Genomic DNA, 14,621 nt, shown 5'->3' with positions numbered 1-14,621 from the left:
TTAGATGGAGGCATATTATCTGTTACTGTGAGCCCTAAAGGAAGCAGCCAGAAATCGACAAGCATTAATTTTCGCATTAATTTTAAAATACTCCTCTATACATTTAAGGCTATTCATTCTCTCTCCACATCATACATCTCTGATTTGGTACAGATCTCCATCCCATCCTGGTGCCTCAGATCCTCCTCTTCTCTCCTTCTTTCTGTTCCTTCCTTTCATCTTATTACCATGGGGGGCAGGGCTGTTAGTCACTCTGCCCTTCGACTTTGGAATTCCCTTCCCCCTGACCTCAGAAACATCCCTTCATTCCCCCTTTTTAAGTCCACCCTCAAAACCCACCTCTTCAAGATAGCCTACTCTAGATTACTTCTCCATGCCCTTAAACTTTCTTTTATTATTGTGTTTATTTCCTGCTTTTATGCCTGTCTTATTTGCTCTGTACAGTGTTCTTGGGTGTTTTGAAAGGCGCTTTTAAATAAAATGTATTATTATTAGTAGTAGTAGTAGTTAAGTAGTATTTGCAGTCCACAGTACAGTAGCTCCTGTGTCATTACTGAACTTATGTTGCTTAATGTTATTAATGGCTGGTTAAAGCAAGCTGGAACTGTGGAGCTTAAAAACCATTCATGTAAAAAGTAAACTTGAAATGTCTACGACTGAATTTATTTTAATTTCATGAACCAATTTAAAAAATAAGTTCAGTTATGACCCAAACACTTTCCAAATAATGTTCTTAATGTGAGATGTAACAAAGCACTAAAATTCCACAATCCACTAACTATCTAGCTCCTCTATTCCTTGTAGAGCTGATGCACCCTCTTCCAGTGATAACAAGTCCTTATGGCAATTATCCATCTGAATCAGTGTGTTCACTTCATTAAAATATTCCTTTTGTCTGATAGAAAACCCTTAATTAATCTTACTTAATAAACATCTGGACAACCACGCTTAAGCATAACACTGGTTACTTAGCTCGGGTGTTCCATTGCTAACTTAAACTAAATACTCTTCCTCAGCTGTGTAAAGACAGGAAACCACGTCACACATCCAAAACGATCAGATCTAATCACAACACCATCCATCCACCCATCTTTATGTATAAAGCACCTTAAAAGCTGACACAACGTTTATGCATTGGAACTATATGATAAAAATACAAAAGATATAAATAAAAAACACAATTTAAGAAAGTCAAATAATTAAAAGAACAAGTAAAAGAAAAAGTAACACACAAGTGAAACAGGCATCACAGCACTTTATTACAAAACTAAATTTAGGATATGAACTCACACATTATTGGTCAAGTGAGTCTTGAAACTGTTCATAGCATCAGCAAGTGTCTCCTGCTACAATACTTTCACCTGCTTGATGACTCAACATTCAAGTGTGACGCAGCTCAAAGAAAGTATGGTATTACATCCTTTTATGCAGTAGCCTACTTTTCCCTTAAAGGCATCAACATTTACAGTATTCGTCTATATTTATCATGAACTGTACATTCAGGGATTCAGTGGTAATGGTTAACGATAAGCTAATGGTTAAGTTGAGGGCCCGGGGTCCCCACAAATACAGGAGTACACGGTGTGTGTGTGCATGTGTCTGTATGTGTGTAGCTGATATTGCTACAGTTGGAGTCTTGGAGCATTTTACAACCTTCCCTTTATTATTTCCTTATCACACTGCTTAAGGCCTTCCCTCCTCCTCCTATTTCCCCTCTCCTCATTCAACCATTTTCTCCTTAACCCCCTCCCTGCTTTCCTCACTCACTCTTTTCCTCCCACTCTTTTCCATTTTTCTGCACTTCCCCACTCCTCTCTTTGCCTTTCCTCTCCAGCTGACAGGGCAATAATGCTCAGTTTACACTTTCGGATGTCAGCATAGCATGAAAACCTCAGAACATCAGTCGTAAGCCTTTTTAATCTTTTTCTTAACCTGAACTGAGAAATTGTTTCCAATGTTTCCACAGTGCTACCAGTTTAATTTGATTCAATTTTGTTTTATTTGATTCAACGACATTTTTGGTGGCTGCAATCCTGCAATTTCCTTCAAGGATGGCGCAAGGAAGCATTGGTAATAAAGCACTTTGTGGTGGTTAATTGAAACAAATAAAATCTAAATTTAACAAGCAACAATTAAACAGCCATTATGTGCTAAGAACTTGGTTTGGCCTTTGGACTCTGGAAACTTATTTCAACCCTTGTTTTCTGGTATTTAAGCACAGTTAAGAGGTCTTTCTCTTCTCTCCTGCTCTGCTGTTACAAAGATACCTTGTAAAAAGTCTTCAACAAATCAGCAATTGCGCCAGTCAGTCACATAGCCTGCCTGTAACACAACCAATCAACCAGCAAGTCAGTCAGTCAGTTTACAAGCAGTTCATCATTTAGTCAGTAAATCAAACAGTCAGTCAGTAAGCCTTCTGGCCTGTTTCTCACCTCCTCCCTCACTCTTCCTCACCCACCGTCCCTCCTGCAGGGCCGTACTGCGGCATCCCACTGTATCGTGGGACCTTTTCAACAGTACCCCCTGTGATGTTCGTTTCCAGAAGCTAACATCTATTAAAAAAAACCTCCAAGCTTCTCTCCTCTCCTTTCAGAACTAGTTTCCAACCTCCCTTCTTCTACCTCCTCCGTCCTGTTCTCTTCGTGTACCACGGGACCATTTTTTGCTGCGTCCTCATGAAGTAGGTTCAACACTGCTAGCGACCATTACCAATCATTAAAAATGGATAGAATAAGAACGATGCTACTGGAGCAACGATAGCCTGTGGCTAGTGCATTTATTCTCAAATGCGCACACACACACACACACGCTGAGTGGAAAATGTCTAAACACAAGTTCACACACAAAGACGCAGGTTATCGATGCAAGCACACACAGAATTATTCAAAACACCTTCTTATCTACAGCTCCATAGTTTACATTTGCACGCTGTACTATTCCTGCGCTCATCTGCGCACGCAAACTTCCAGACGTAAGTGCATAAACACAAATTCCTTCACATGGGCGCACTCATAGAAGCAAATATAAACACTCGTGCAAGCTAACGTACATGCATAAACAAATTCAGAACTAACACATTCACTTCAACTCACAATACTAAACTAATATGACACACAGCTTGTACTGCTCTCGCATGGTTGCACTCAGAAAAGCTGTATACACCAAATGATGTCTAAACACAGTGGCACATGCATTCTTTTAGCTTACACACGGACATTTACACACAAAAGGGCACTCAAGTAGAACGTAATCCCCTCACTGATCCCCCTAACACACGCGGCTGTAACCCTAACTAAGCATTTTTCTCTTCAAGGCAAAGACAAACACTTTCGCACACGGACGCTTTATTCTTCAAAACATTTCATCCTCTGCACACTTTTTAAATTTTCACAGAGAATGATACTGCAACACTCAGCGACCCTGTTAATGTGACTGACAGCGGCATTAAAACACTGGACTTTTCAGTAGATGAGTGGGGTACAGATAATTTGAGGAAAAAACAAGGGACGACAGGGAGATGGGAGGTGGTTGTCAGGAAGAGAGGAACACAGAGACAGAGACACTAATAAACAATCTGAACCCTTTGCCAACCTGGAGAGTAATTATCATTGTGGCTCTATGTCGTTCCCCGTGTGGGTCGTGTGTGTGTGTGTGTGTGTACGTGTGCGTGTGTGTCTCACTGTCTCGCTCTCTCCCTAAAATCACATTAATGGATGAAAGTGGCTTCTGCTGCTGCTGACTCGTCGCTTTGAAATGGAAATGTAACTCATTGGCTCCATATGTAGAATGCACATCCACACACACTCATAAATACCCGACACACGCGCAACCACCCCACACACACGCACATACACACACACGGAGTGTAGGTACGCTCTCCCAGTGTCAAACATGCACACACTTTGCCCTTAAACCATGGAACTAAGTGAGAGAAAAAACTGAAATAACACTAATGTAACATTAACAGACACATTAGCCTGTTTAATGTTAGCCTGCTAGCCAGCTATTAGCCTACAGCTTATAGAAAATGTCATGCTAACAGAGAGGCAAAGCGGAAATAATAAAACAGCAAACGTGCCGCACTGACAGACCCATTAGCCTTTAAATTCATCGTGTGGCTTCACCAGACCAGCAGATTCGAAGCTGCAGGGTATACACGATTGACACTCATTCGATATGAGATAGTTATTCAAACTCGTGCCTTTGAGTAAATCACTGAATTCAGACCAGTTCTTACCAGCTCACCCTGCACTGTCATCAAAAAGTGATTCTCCCTACCTGGTTTAGTAATTACCATATTACTTTTATCTGGGTTATTTAAGTTTCATAGCTATGGGGAATCGTGCAGTGAGGAATAGTTTACACAGACCAGCTAAGGAACTAGATGAAAAAACCCTCAGCATCCCAGTTCAAGGAGTGCTGATGCTGTGCCGGAGGATCAGGGCTGCAGAAGGCACAAAAAAAGAACTTCTCAATCTCATTTGGTAACACGCACTTTAACACTTAGAGCACGTCTTTTGTGGGAATGCGTCACTCAACTAAAAACATTTCCTAAATTGCCCTTGCATTTGTGAAAAGAAGTTTGTTCATTTCTAGAAGAAGCATGAAGAATGAAGCAGCCAATGTGGCGGACTGCTATTTGAGCCGCCGCTACCAGCATGCATTGCACGGCCACTAATGGGACAAATGAACGGGAAGCAGTGGAAATTATGAACTTTACTGGAATTGGTTAAAAAATGTACCATAGCTGTTGATGTACTGAATAATCTGTCAAATTAAATTTGGATATTAGTTTTCATGGGTGTCTTGTAGTCACGCCGACAGATCTTTCATTATGAACTCCATTTGAAAGGTTCATTTCATGCTTATTTTTAGAGCTGGCTGGCTGAGTAATCCTGTGTTATGAAATAACCCTCAGCTCCCACCACAGCGAGGCGTCTGCACCACAAGGTGCAGGAAAACAGCAATAAACTGCTGTGCCAAACGTGGCTGCATTAAAAACTCCGCAGCAGCCGAATGCAAAGTTTAAGACATGATGCAAATTGAGGGTGTCATAGTTTGTTGCAGCTGATAGCTATATGATGTATTTGGGGTTTTAATGGCATGCAGCAGAACTTTATTTAGATTTATTTCATTTATTCAGGCAAAACACTATTAAAAAGATGAATTGAGTGGTCTCTGTTACTCAGCATTACCATTAACATGGTGGTTCTGAAGAACAGCTTAAAAACTACACTAGACATGACATTTATCCTTGCATACAAATGGGTGGTAAAACACAACTGGGCGACCAATGCAACACCACTTTTATAGTACTCATAATTTTGAGGTCTGTCAAGCCATTCCATATGATATACACATGGGCTTTTATTTCCCTTTTTTCATGCTGTCCTCTCAGATTTTAAATGACAGATAGATGTGAGATTCTGCTGTGTGTGATGCAGTATTTACTGCTAGCATGAAATATTTGAGTCCAGTCATTAATATCAACAGATTTCAGAGCCCTGTGTGACCGTGCCTTTAGGTCAGTTTGGCGGATTTCCCTTCGCATCCAAGTTATAAATTCACGGCAGACATGGTTATGATGTCATTACTTAATGCTAGACATTACTAGCCGAGCAGCACAAGATGGAAAAGTCATTCCTGATTAATTGCGTCTGCTGGGGAATACATTTTCATTTTCTCTTTCACTTTGTCTCCCCCTGCATAGCATAGCAGCGCCTCCTGTTCCTCTCTGTTCCAATCTCTCACACACTTGTTCTGCTCTCTGCTTTTTCCTTAACTTATCTCTCTCTCTCTCTGTCTTCATATGCATTCTCATTTCCACTCTTAGTCTTTCTCTCACTGCCCTCTCCCCCCTGTATTAGTGTACTGTATGTAGGCCATGGCTCTGTTAAAAGTTCTGTCATTTGAACACTATAAAGACAGATTACTTGCTCGTTTTGCTCAAACCAGGATGGATTGCTAAAAAAACATAACAAGGATAATGGCCCATATATATTTAACATCTATTGTGTATGTTAGCCAATAATTAACTGTTGTGACCCAGTAGCGCCTTCTATTGTTTTTCCCTTTATATGTTATGCATATATAAATATGCATATTTAAATTTCAGATTTCAGTATTTGTTACATCTCTCTGTATGCCTCACTCTCTCTCACACACACGCCACCTCGTTCCTCTCCACTGAAGTGTGTACTCAGTAGTTAACTGTATTGAAGCGTGTGTGTGTGTGTGTGTGTGTGTGTGTGTGTGTGTGTGTGTGTGTGTGTGTGCATTCTCTGGTCTCTCCGGACATCTAGAAGGACTCTTAAGTACCTGAAAATCATCAGCACTCAATGAGTTGTCTCACTCTGTCTGTTGCAGGTGCACCGACACGTAAAGGGTCTCTTCTGCAGTGTCTCAAGCTCAGATTATTTGAAATGTGTGTTAGTGTAACTGAGGGGAATCAATTACAAAACAAACACCAGAGAACACCTGAACACGTGTGTGTGTGTGTGTGTGTGTGTGTGTGTGTGTGTGTGTGTGTGTAGCTTTTTATTATTTATTACGCAAGCATAGTGGGATGTAATAATTGTTCCAGTACTTCTCTTGCAAATGAAGCAGTAAATTATAAAGATATGCATGCAAATGTACAATACAAACTCCTGTCACGAGCGAAAACAGTGCATCTCATGGAAATTGTTACATTTTTACATAAACAAACCTCTGATCATTTTTGGATAGTGTCTATGAATAAATTCAGTATGTGCAAAGCAGCAGCACGTAAAACTACCATTTTATTTTTATGTTATTACAAATTTCATTTATTTTCATAATTCAGTGACTGGAATCTTCAGCAGGACCAACTGCAACTACAAAGCAATGTGCAACAAACAAATTGCTTCACATGTGGGTGGAGCTTTAAAAATGTCTTAGGTGGTAGCAGGTGGAAGCTGACCTATTCAAACCTCTGACATCCAGGGTCTGGTGTTCTCTTGATGTGCTACTTTAAGGCCTTCAGAAAAGATGGTTCAACATCCAAGGGAAGAAATAAAATAATAAATCCTTTCATTGTGCAAGAAATCACAGGAAACCCCAGTGAGTGGAAAATAAAATTTGAAGTCTCTCGGAAGGGGATGCACAAATTTACCTGAAAGGTGGGTGTGTCAGGAAAAAGCACATGCTGCCCACACGCATCATTAAAGCAAAGCTATAGATTCCTGGCACAGGCAAAGACTAGTGCCCCCACTTATAATAAAGTTTCACATGCACAGAATGGGGCCTGATAGAGATATATGCACCATCCCATCCATAAAGATAAACTTAAAAGAACAATGTGCTCACTTGTGTGACTCATTATCACAAACATTTAGGAGAAAGGGAAATTTGATAATGCATATAGTGAGGTCATAAATTCAAGAGTGACTGTAAAAAATATTGAATCACTTTACCTATAATGATCTGTCAACTCATACATTTAATTTTACTGCAGATCACTTAATCCAAGTGATAAAGTGAATCCAAGCATATCTCACTTGGATTCACTTTATCACTAGCATTAAAACCAGCAGAGTTATTATTTGTGGGCAGCACGGTGGTGTGGTGGTTAGTCCTTCAAAAAACCAACAGTGCGTAACCTGGTGGGGATGACAGTTTGTACAGTTTGAATGCTGATCAGTTGGAAAGTGGACCAGAACAGGAAAGGGAGTAGGAAGGAGTTCACCAAGTACTGAGAGAAGTAAGGGGGAAAAAAATAAAAAAATAGTATGAAAGGCACAGATTTTATATAGTATACTATACATGTTCAATTCAATCTTATTCATAGAGCACCAAACCACAGCAGACCTCAAATTGCTTTATATTGAAAATAAAGCCCATACAAGAATACAGGAAAAACAAAAAACAATCAAATTAACCCCTCTCAGCAAGCACTTGGTGATAGTGGGAAGGAAAAACTCCCTTTTGACAGGAAGAGACCTCAGGGAGGGGCAGCTCTCTGCCACAAACGGTTGGAATTTATGACCAATTATTCTCAGAAAATCATTACGTTCTATATGCTCATTATCACTCGTGGCAATAATATGAGCCACTGTCACTGTAACAGTTTAATTTTCAATAAATATCTCAGAGTGGGGAAACTATACGCTTGTTTTGGCAAGTTGTTAAGTGACCAGTTTGATAGATGCAAATATATAAGTACAGCAACAAGTCATCCATATTAACGGATAATGGATGCAGTAAATAAATGGAGGAATAGCATCTATCGACATTACTGAAATGCGCTGAACATTTATGGTTGTGAACTGTGATTAAAAAAGCCAACAGGTGTATGTACACATGGTTTTATAAATCTGATTCATGTATGACGCAGACCATTTTCAGTTTTTGTGTGCTTGTATACATCTGATATGGCTTCCACACAGGATTTTATAAATTAAGTCACTGGACCTTGAAATAATGTGTTCTGAACAGATGAATCAAAGGTGTTTGTTTAGCCACAGTAACAGAGCAAAGCTTTTCAGGAGAAGAAGTGATGGAAAACTGTAATGGAAATATTTGTCAGATTACAGTACATACAAGAAAACCCTCAAATATCTTTCAGCTTAAGAGTGGACACAAATCCAGAGAGCCGATGTCAGGAACTGGTGGACAAAGCAGCAAAAAGAAGTTATTTCGATTACAGAGGACAATAGCTTCTGAAGCCATGAGTGTACCTACTTTTCCACACAGACTAAATTACATCGATTCATATTTTTGCTAAATAAATAATTGAAAAAGCAATGTTTTTCTTGATGGGTTGTTTTATTACTTTTATTCAGACTGTTTCAAATCATTTCTTATCCAAGTATATCAAAAAGCCAAAATTTGGTAGGGTGGTGCTTAGTTTTTTTATAATGAACAGCACAAGCACAGAGACACAAGCTCAGAGCATTTCAACTCTACTGGATTTCAATATATAACCTTTGATTTTGCATTCGTCCTAGAAGGGAAACCTACTTTCCAGGCAAAATAAGTAACAATTTGTTTTAACTCACTGTATTTATCAATCATAGGCAGAAGACAAATGCTTATATTTAAACACTTTAAAATAGCTTTATATAAACAATTGAAAAATGTAACTTCTCAATTTCTCCTACACAGTCGTATTCCATTATGCCAACATTTCATATATTAACACACTCCTTCCATTTACATGCATCATAAATGCATGTGATAAACATTACAAACATTAGTTTCACTTATTTAACTATTCCGCACATCTTTATGTCATACCCTTATGCCTCAGTAATGAGATAACAGGTGGTTGCATATGGAGAGAAATCATTAGCCAGGGCTGACACCTGAGCAAAATTTATTCACTGAAGATGATGTAGGCCATGAATGAAAGATTTAGGAACAGCTAAGTAAGTGGACCTTGCTTTAGAAACATTTACCACAAGCACGTCCGTGTCCCCAAGGTTAAAAAATAAAGAACTCCATGCTCAAGTCTTCTAAAATACTGTTAACATCATATTAAATGGCGTCTGACATATACACCCACTTCTTCTTTCACATTTTCTCATGCTTTCTGGATTTTCACTGCAAGAGGTTTCACACTTTTTCTATACATCTAATTCCCTCGGTTTGCTGTTTCTAAAGTGAATGTGGATTGTGCAGATAGCTCTATTTTAATTAGCTACCTTCTCACAGTATATGTGTGTGTGTGTGTGTGTGTGTGTGTGTGTGTGTGTGTGTGTGTGTGTGTGTGTGTGTGTGTGTGTGTGTGTGTGTGTGTGTGTCTCCATCTGTGCATTTCCCGTGTGGGATATTAGTATGCCAAGCAGGGGGACAGACAGCTAGTTCCAATATCTTGTTGTTTGGCATTGATTCAATGTCAGCTAATTGTCACCGTGCACATATACTTTCATTTGTGTGTCTGAGTGTGGATGTGTCAATACGTGCATTTGGGGCTAAATGTCCTGATAAACATTAAAAAGCTTCAAAAAACACAGACATTTAACCAGTTCTCACTTTGAAAGGGGAGCAGAAATAAGTCACTGGAATGTCCTATGTGTCGGAGTCTGCGTGTGTGTGTCGGCGTGTGTGTCGGTGTGTGTGTGTGCTCCTTTAAGAGTATAAGTGTGTGCGCGAGTGATTAAACAAGTGCTTCATAGTCCCAGTGGGAGTCTAAAATGAAGTTCTCAGACATGTTATTCTCAGTAGTGTGTGCGTGTGTGTGTGTGCGTGTTCGTGTGTGTTTGTGAGAGTGTGCCAAAAATGTCTTTTGTACAGTCCCCTGTAGAGTGTCGTTAACAATATATCAATTATATAAGCAGTAGCTGGGTTTTATGGGAATTATCATCACAGTTGGACATTTGGACGTTTCTTGGCTATAACAACCTGTTGATGAAAAGGCTGAGTTTATTTTTTATTTATCTTTATTCCTGCTTGAGCTTCTGATGAAGGAAACGTAACTTGGCGAGTGAATGTAATGTAATGACAGTGAATAATTGAACTGGACATTTCGCAAAAAAAGATGTGGCTTCCAATAAACACAATGTTGATACACAGTTAGAATAATATTTATTTTATTTAATCATTAACTGATGTTCTTCAAATGCAAATTTCGATGTTCAAATTTAATCTTACTGACAGACTAAACCTAATAATGAGAATGTATTTATAGAATATTTCGGCCAGTTAAAAGTTGCTTTGATCTCGACTATATTTGTTAAAAAAATTGAGCCTGCTAGCAAAAACAACTACAACAATAATAATTGTGATAAAAATCATAATAAATAGGAGTCGTGAATACAAGAATAAATTATGGGGCAATTATGAGTAGAACACCAAATATCACTGAATGACAGGGACTGAGATTCTAGGTAACATTTTCCTAAATTACTTTGAAAATATAATAATGAAACAAATCACAAGCATCATAAAAAGCTTGAGGACTATTTAAAGAAACATGTTCTTCACCTGGGCTTTTTTTTTCTTTCAGCTGCAGTCATATCTGACTTTTTATGATATTTTTACATGACATTTCCAGACAATCAATTATTAGTTGTGTTGGAATTTAAAGTGCGACATCACATTTAAAAGGGTGGCAACCATCTGGGGTTTGAGGTTTGACGAAATAAATTATTGCCACCCCTCCGTCTGTCTTTCCAGATGTCTGTATGCCCTTTAATTTTCTCATTGTATTTCTGTGTGATTAACTCTTCAGCAACCAAAAGGCTTCATTGAGTCTATCATGTAACGCTTTCTTTAAATTGAGTAACATAATCAAAGAGAGATGCAGAGATGTAGAGACTTCAAGGATGATAAACACGGCATCAAACGCACAGACACGCACAGATCGGGACGAAAGATAAATCACAGGTGATAATCATAAACAGCTTAAAAACACATCTATCATATTTATCAACATACACAAATCGCACGCTGTCTTACATTTACTCAAATCGCTTTTTATTCTGGGTTGATGGCCTGTGTTTATGGCAGAATACAGATGGATAAACATACAACCACCAAAACACACACGCACACACCCTCAATATAATGCACAGTATTAAACATCCAGAGCAGATCAGAGTTAAGGGAAAACACAGCTTACACAAGAACAAAACAAGCTTACTTGCACACATATACATTTATCAAGAATTCTAGCACAGCTGGAGATCTACATCAGAGGGGGGAAGATCTGATGGGTCCATGCGTGAGAAGGGGAGTTTGGGAACAAAATACAGAGAGGACCAGCACCGAGGAAGAGAGGGAGGAGAAGCATACACAGAGAAGCTATTGATGACCTGAGTAACAGAGAAACGAATGTTAACACTTTTTTCTGTCTTCATCTATCTGTGGCACCAGGAAACTCTTGGCCACAGCCCCCCTCCCCCCAAATAAAAAGAGACATGCTGGGCTGCTGACATGAAGCATCAATCCCCTGTTATACCATCAGACTCCACGGCCTTTGAGAAAACTGCTCCTCTGTGTGAGTTCGACTCCACAAAATCACGTTCAACTATGAGCATGGGATTTCCCCTCTTCATGCCCTCCACATGAAAATCTCTCTCTGGTTATTCGTAGACTGTAAACTGAGTTGGTTGCTGAGCTGTGTCACCAAACAGGACTTTTAACTGCTCTAAATGCAAAATTTTAGTCACTTCATTTACTTAGAGGAGGTTATCTGGACAGCACAGAGGCCTGAAAACGAGCATGCCTACACTCCCCAGATGAAATATTGTGTCCAACTTGGCCGCTGCACGCTCTCTTCTCTCACGCGCACACGCACTCTCTTAACTCCCCGTGCTTGCATATAGGATATAGCTCTCACTCCCTCTTTTACAGTCTCTCTGTCCATCTTAGTATCTCAAACACGCACGCACAAAAAGGACGCATGCACGCAATGCCCGGAGCTGAGAGCGTGCGCGCACGCACGCACACGCGAAACTCTCCTGCACACACTCACACCAACGCTGTCTGCAGCAGCGAAACTGCATGCATTACCTTTCTGTCCCTCACTCTCGCCTGCGCGCGCACACGCAAAGTCCAACCTGCGAACACTGTGATCCTCCGGCACACGCGCGCGCATATGCATGCCTGCGCACGCAAACAAGCAGGCGATTTGAAAACCTCCAAAACTCACCCTTGGACGAGGAGAAATCCCCCAAGAGAAGCCCCAGCAGGAGGAGAAGCGGGAGGTCGCGTCTCAGCCTTCCCGTTTTCTTCACGTTCAGCCTCCTCCACATCAGCAGCATCTCTGGCGTTCCTAAATCCGTCATTTTGCTATTAAATAAATCCAAGCTGGCTTAATTTTAAAGCCCTCTCCCCACCTTGCCGCTCTGCTTGACTGAAGGAAGCGGAGGGGGGTAAAAGAGGACGGCCGCCCCCCTCCTCCTTATTCTTTCGTTTTTATATATTAAAAAAAAATACCCGAAGATCAATCACGAATATCCCCCACACACATGTCCATGTTAACGTTTGGACAGGACAACCGGTGACGGGTTGATGGTCTGAGATCGGGCAACACGCCGCTGGTGTGAGCTGTCATAGCAGAGACCGGAGGACCGGAGGAGAGAGACAGAGAGATGAAGAGATTTAGGGAAAGAGAGGAGAGAGATGGTCGGTAGGTCCGCACAGCACAGCGAGCGAGCGACGACTGAGAAAGGGGGGAGAGAGAGGGGGAGAGCGAGAGAGAGCATGGGAGAGAGAGGCAGAGTAAGAGTACGACAGACGGGTTAGTTGAGGAAGTAAAAGAGAGACGGTAAAAGTGGGTGATTGTGGAGGAGGAGGGGAGGAAGGAAAGATGAAGAAAGAACGAGCCACTGGAAACGGAAGAAAGGAGGTAAGCAGGTGAAGAGAGGGATGAGGGGATGAGAGGAAAGGGGGAAGCAAGTAAAGAAAGAGGGAAAGTAATGGAAAAAGAAGGGGAAAGGTTTGAAGGAGAGAGGATAGACTGGCAGGAAAGAGGTGGCGGACAGAAATTTCAGGAAAATTGAAGTGTGGAAGAAAGCGTGAAAAGGGAAAAACGGAGGATAAAAGCACAATGACGGAACAGAGCTGGAGCAAGAAATAAAGGAAGTCATAAGAGAAGGCGAGAAGGAAAAGGAATTAAAGGAAGGACAGAAAGAGAAGTGTGAATAAAATGATTGGAGAACTGTAGAGGTCTGGCGAGCAGAAGTCAGGAGAGAGGGGAAAACAGAGAAGAATTGGAGGATAAGAGTGACAGGGGGTGAAAGAGAAGGAGGCCAAAGAAAAGATGGTGTTGGGGGGTGGCTGGGTAGAGGAATTTAGAGAGGAGGGAGGCATAATAGATGCAGGAAGTGAGAAAGAGTGGGAGGAAAAAAAGACAAGACAAGTAAAGATGGATTTTAGCAAATGGAGGGAGAAGAAAGATCAGACAGAAAGACAGAGAAACGAAAAGACAAGTGAAGAGGAAAGGGAAAGGAAGGTGACACAGATTTTAAAAAAAGGACAGGTTGGGGAAGAGGAAACAAAGCAGGAAAGGTAAGTTAAAGAGCCAAGTGAGGTTAAATAGCCAATAAGACTTAAGTGAAGGAAGGGGATTGGAAATGTGGGCAGGCTGAGGAAAGACACAAGCAATATAAAGACAGAGTTGAAGTGACGGTTGCTGAAGGAAAGCTGACAGGAATGGGGGGAAAAAGAAGTTTTAAAAATGAGACGCTGATGTAGAGCTGTTAAAGAAAACTGAAAAACTAAAAACGACTGTTAGGGAGGAATAAAGGGGGAGAGTGGTGGCGCTAAAGAGAGGTAATGCTCTTGGCCGGCCTACCAAAGTCACACACACACATGAAAATACCTGCTGCATATTTTCAATCACATTTCCAGACTATGTGCTTCCAGACTATGAGAAGGTCACCCGATGTTAAACTCACAAAAAATAATTTTACTCTACTTCTTGTTAATCAGTCTCAGTGTCGCATTAAACACCACTCTGATCCTCTCATCTTTAAGAGTGAATGTGTGTATGGTGTGTGTACCCCAAATGGAGCCACGAGCCAGTTATTGATCCCCGGTCCCCGGTGGCATGTACAGAGGATCAGACTAACAAGATTACAACGCTCCAAACACGACGTGGCGACTTAGCCCGCTGAGCCACAGACACGACCAACACACGGGAACATTTGAAGGCA

At 40.8% G+C, this 14,621-nt stretch overlaps 1 protein-coding gene across 2 annotated transcripts in view; it reads right to left on the bottom strand.

Moving 5' to 3' along the window:
• LOC146583171 (CUB and sushi domain-containing protein 1-like) overlaps positions 1 to 13,088 on the bottom strand; it is a 456,826-nt gene extending 443,738 nt beyond the window's left edge. For both annotated transcript variants that reach the window (XM_085268026.1, XM_085268032.1), the window contains exon 1: positions 12,614 to 13,088. In XM_085268026.1, the coding sequence (XP_085124152.1) occupies positions 12,614 to 12,749 (136 nt within the window). In that variant the 5' untranslated portion in view covers positions 12,750 to 13,088. The remainder of the gene's footprint in view (positions 1 to 12,613) is intronic.
• Between the last annotated feature and the right edge of the window lie 1,533 nt (positions 13,089 to 14,621).

This window comes from Mchenga conophoros, linkage group LG1 (genome assembly GCF_057382185.1).
Source record: "Mchenga conophoros isolate Kocher_MC1m ecotype Shallow Benthic linkage group LG1, M_conophoros_male_GT1.1, whole genome shotgun sequence".
Taxonomy (NCBI): Eukaryota; Metazoa; Chordata; class Actinopteri; order Cichliformes; family Cichlidae; genus Mchenga; species Mchenga conophoros.
The sequence above is the reverse complement of the archived record's forward strand: the minus strand, read 5'-3'. Positions and strand labels throughout refer to the sequence as shown.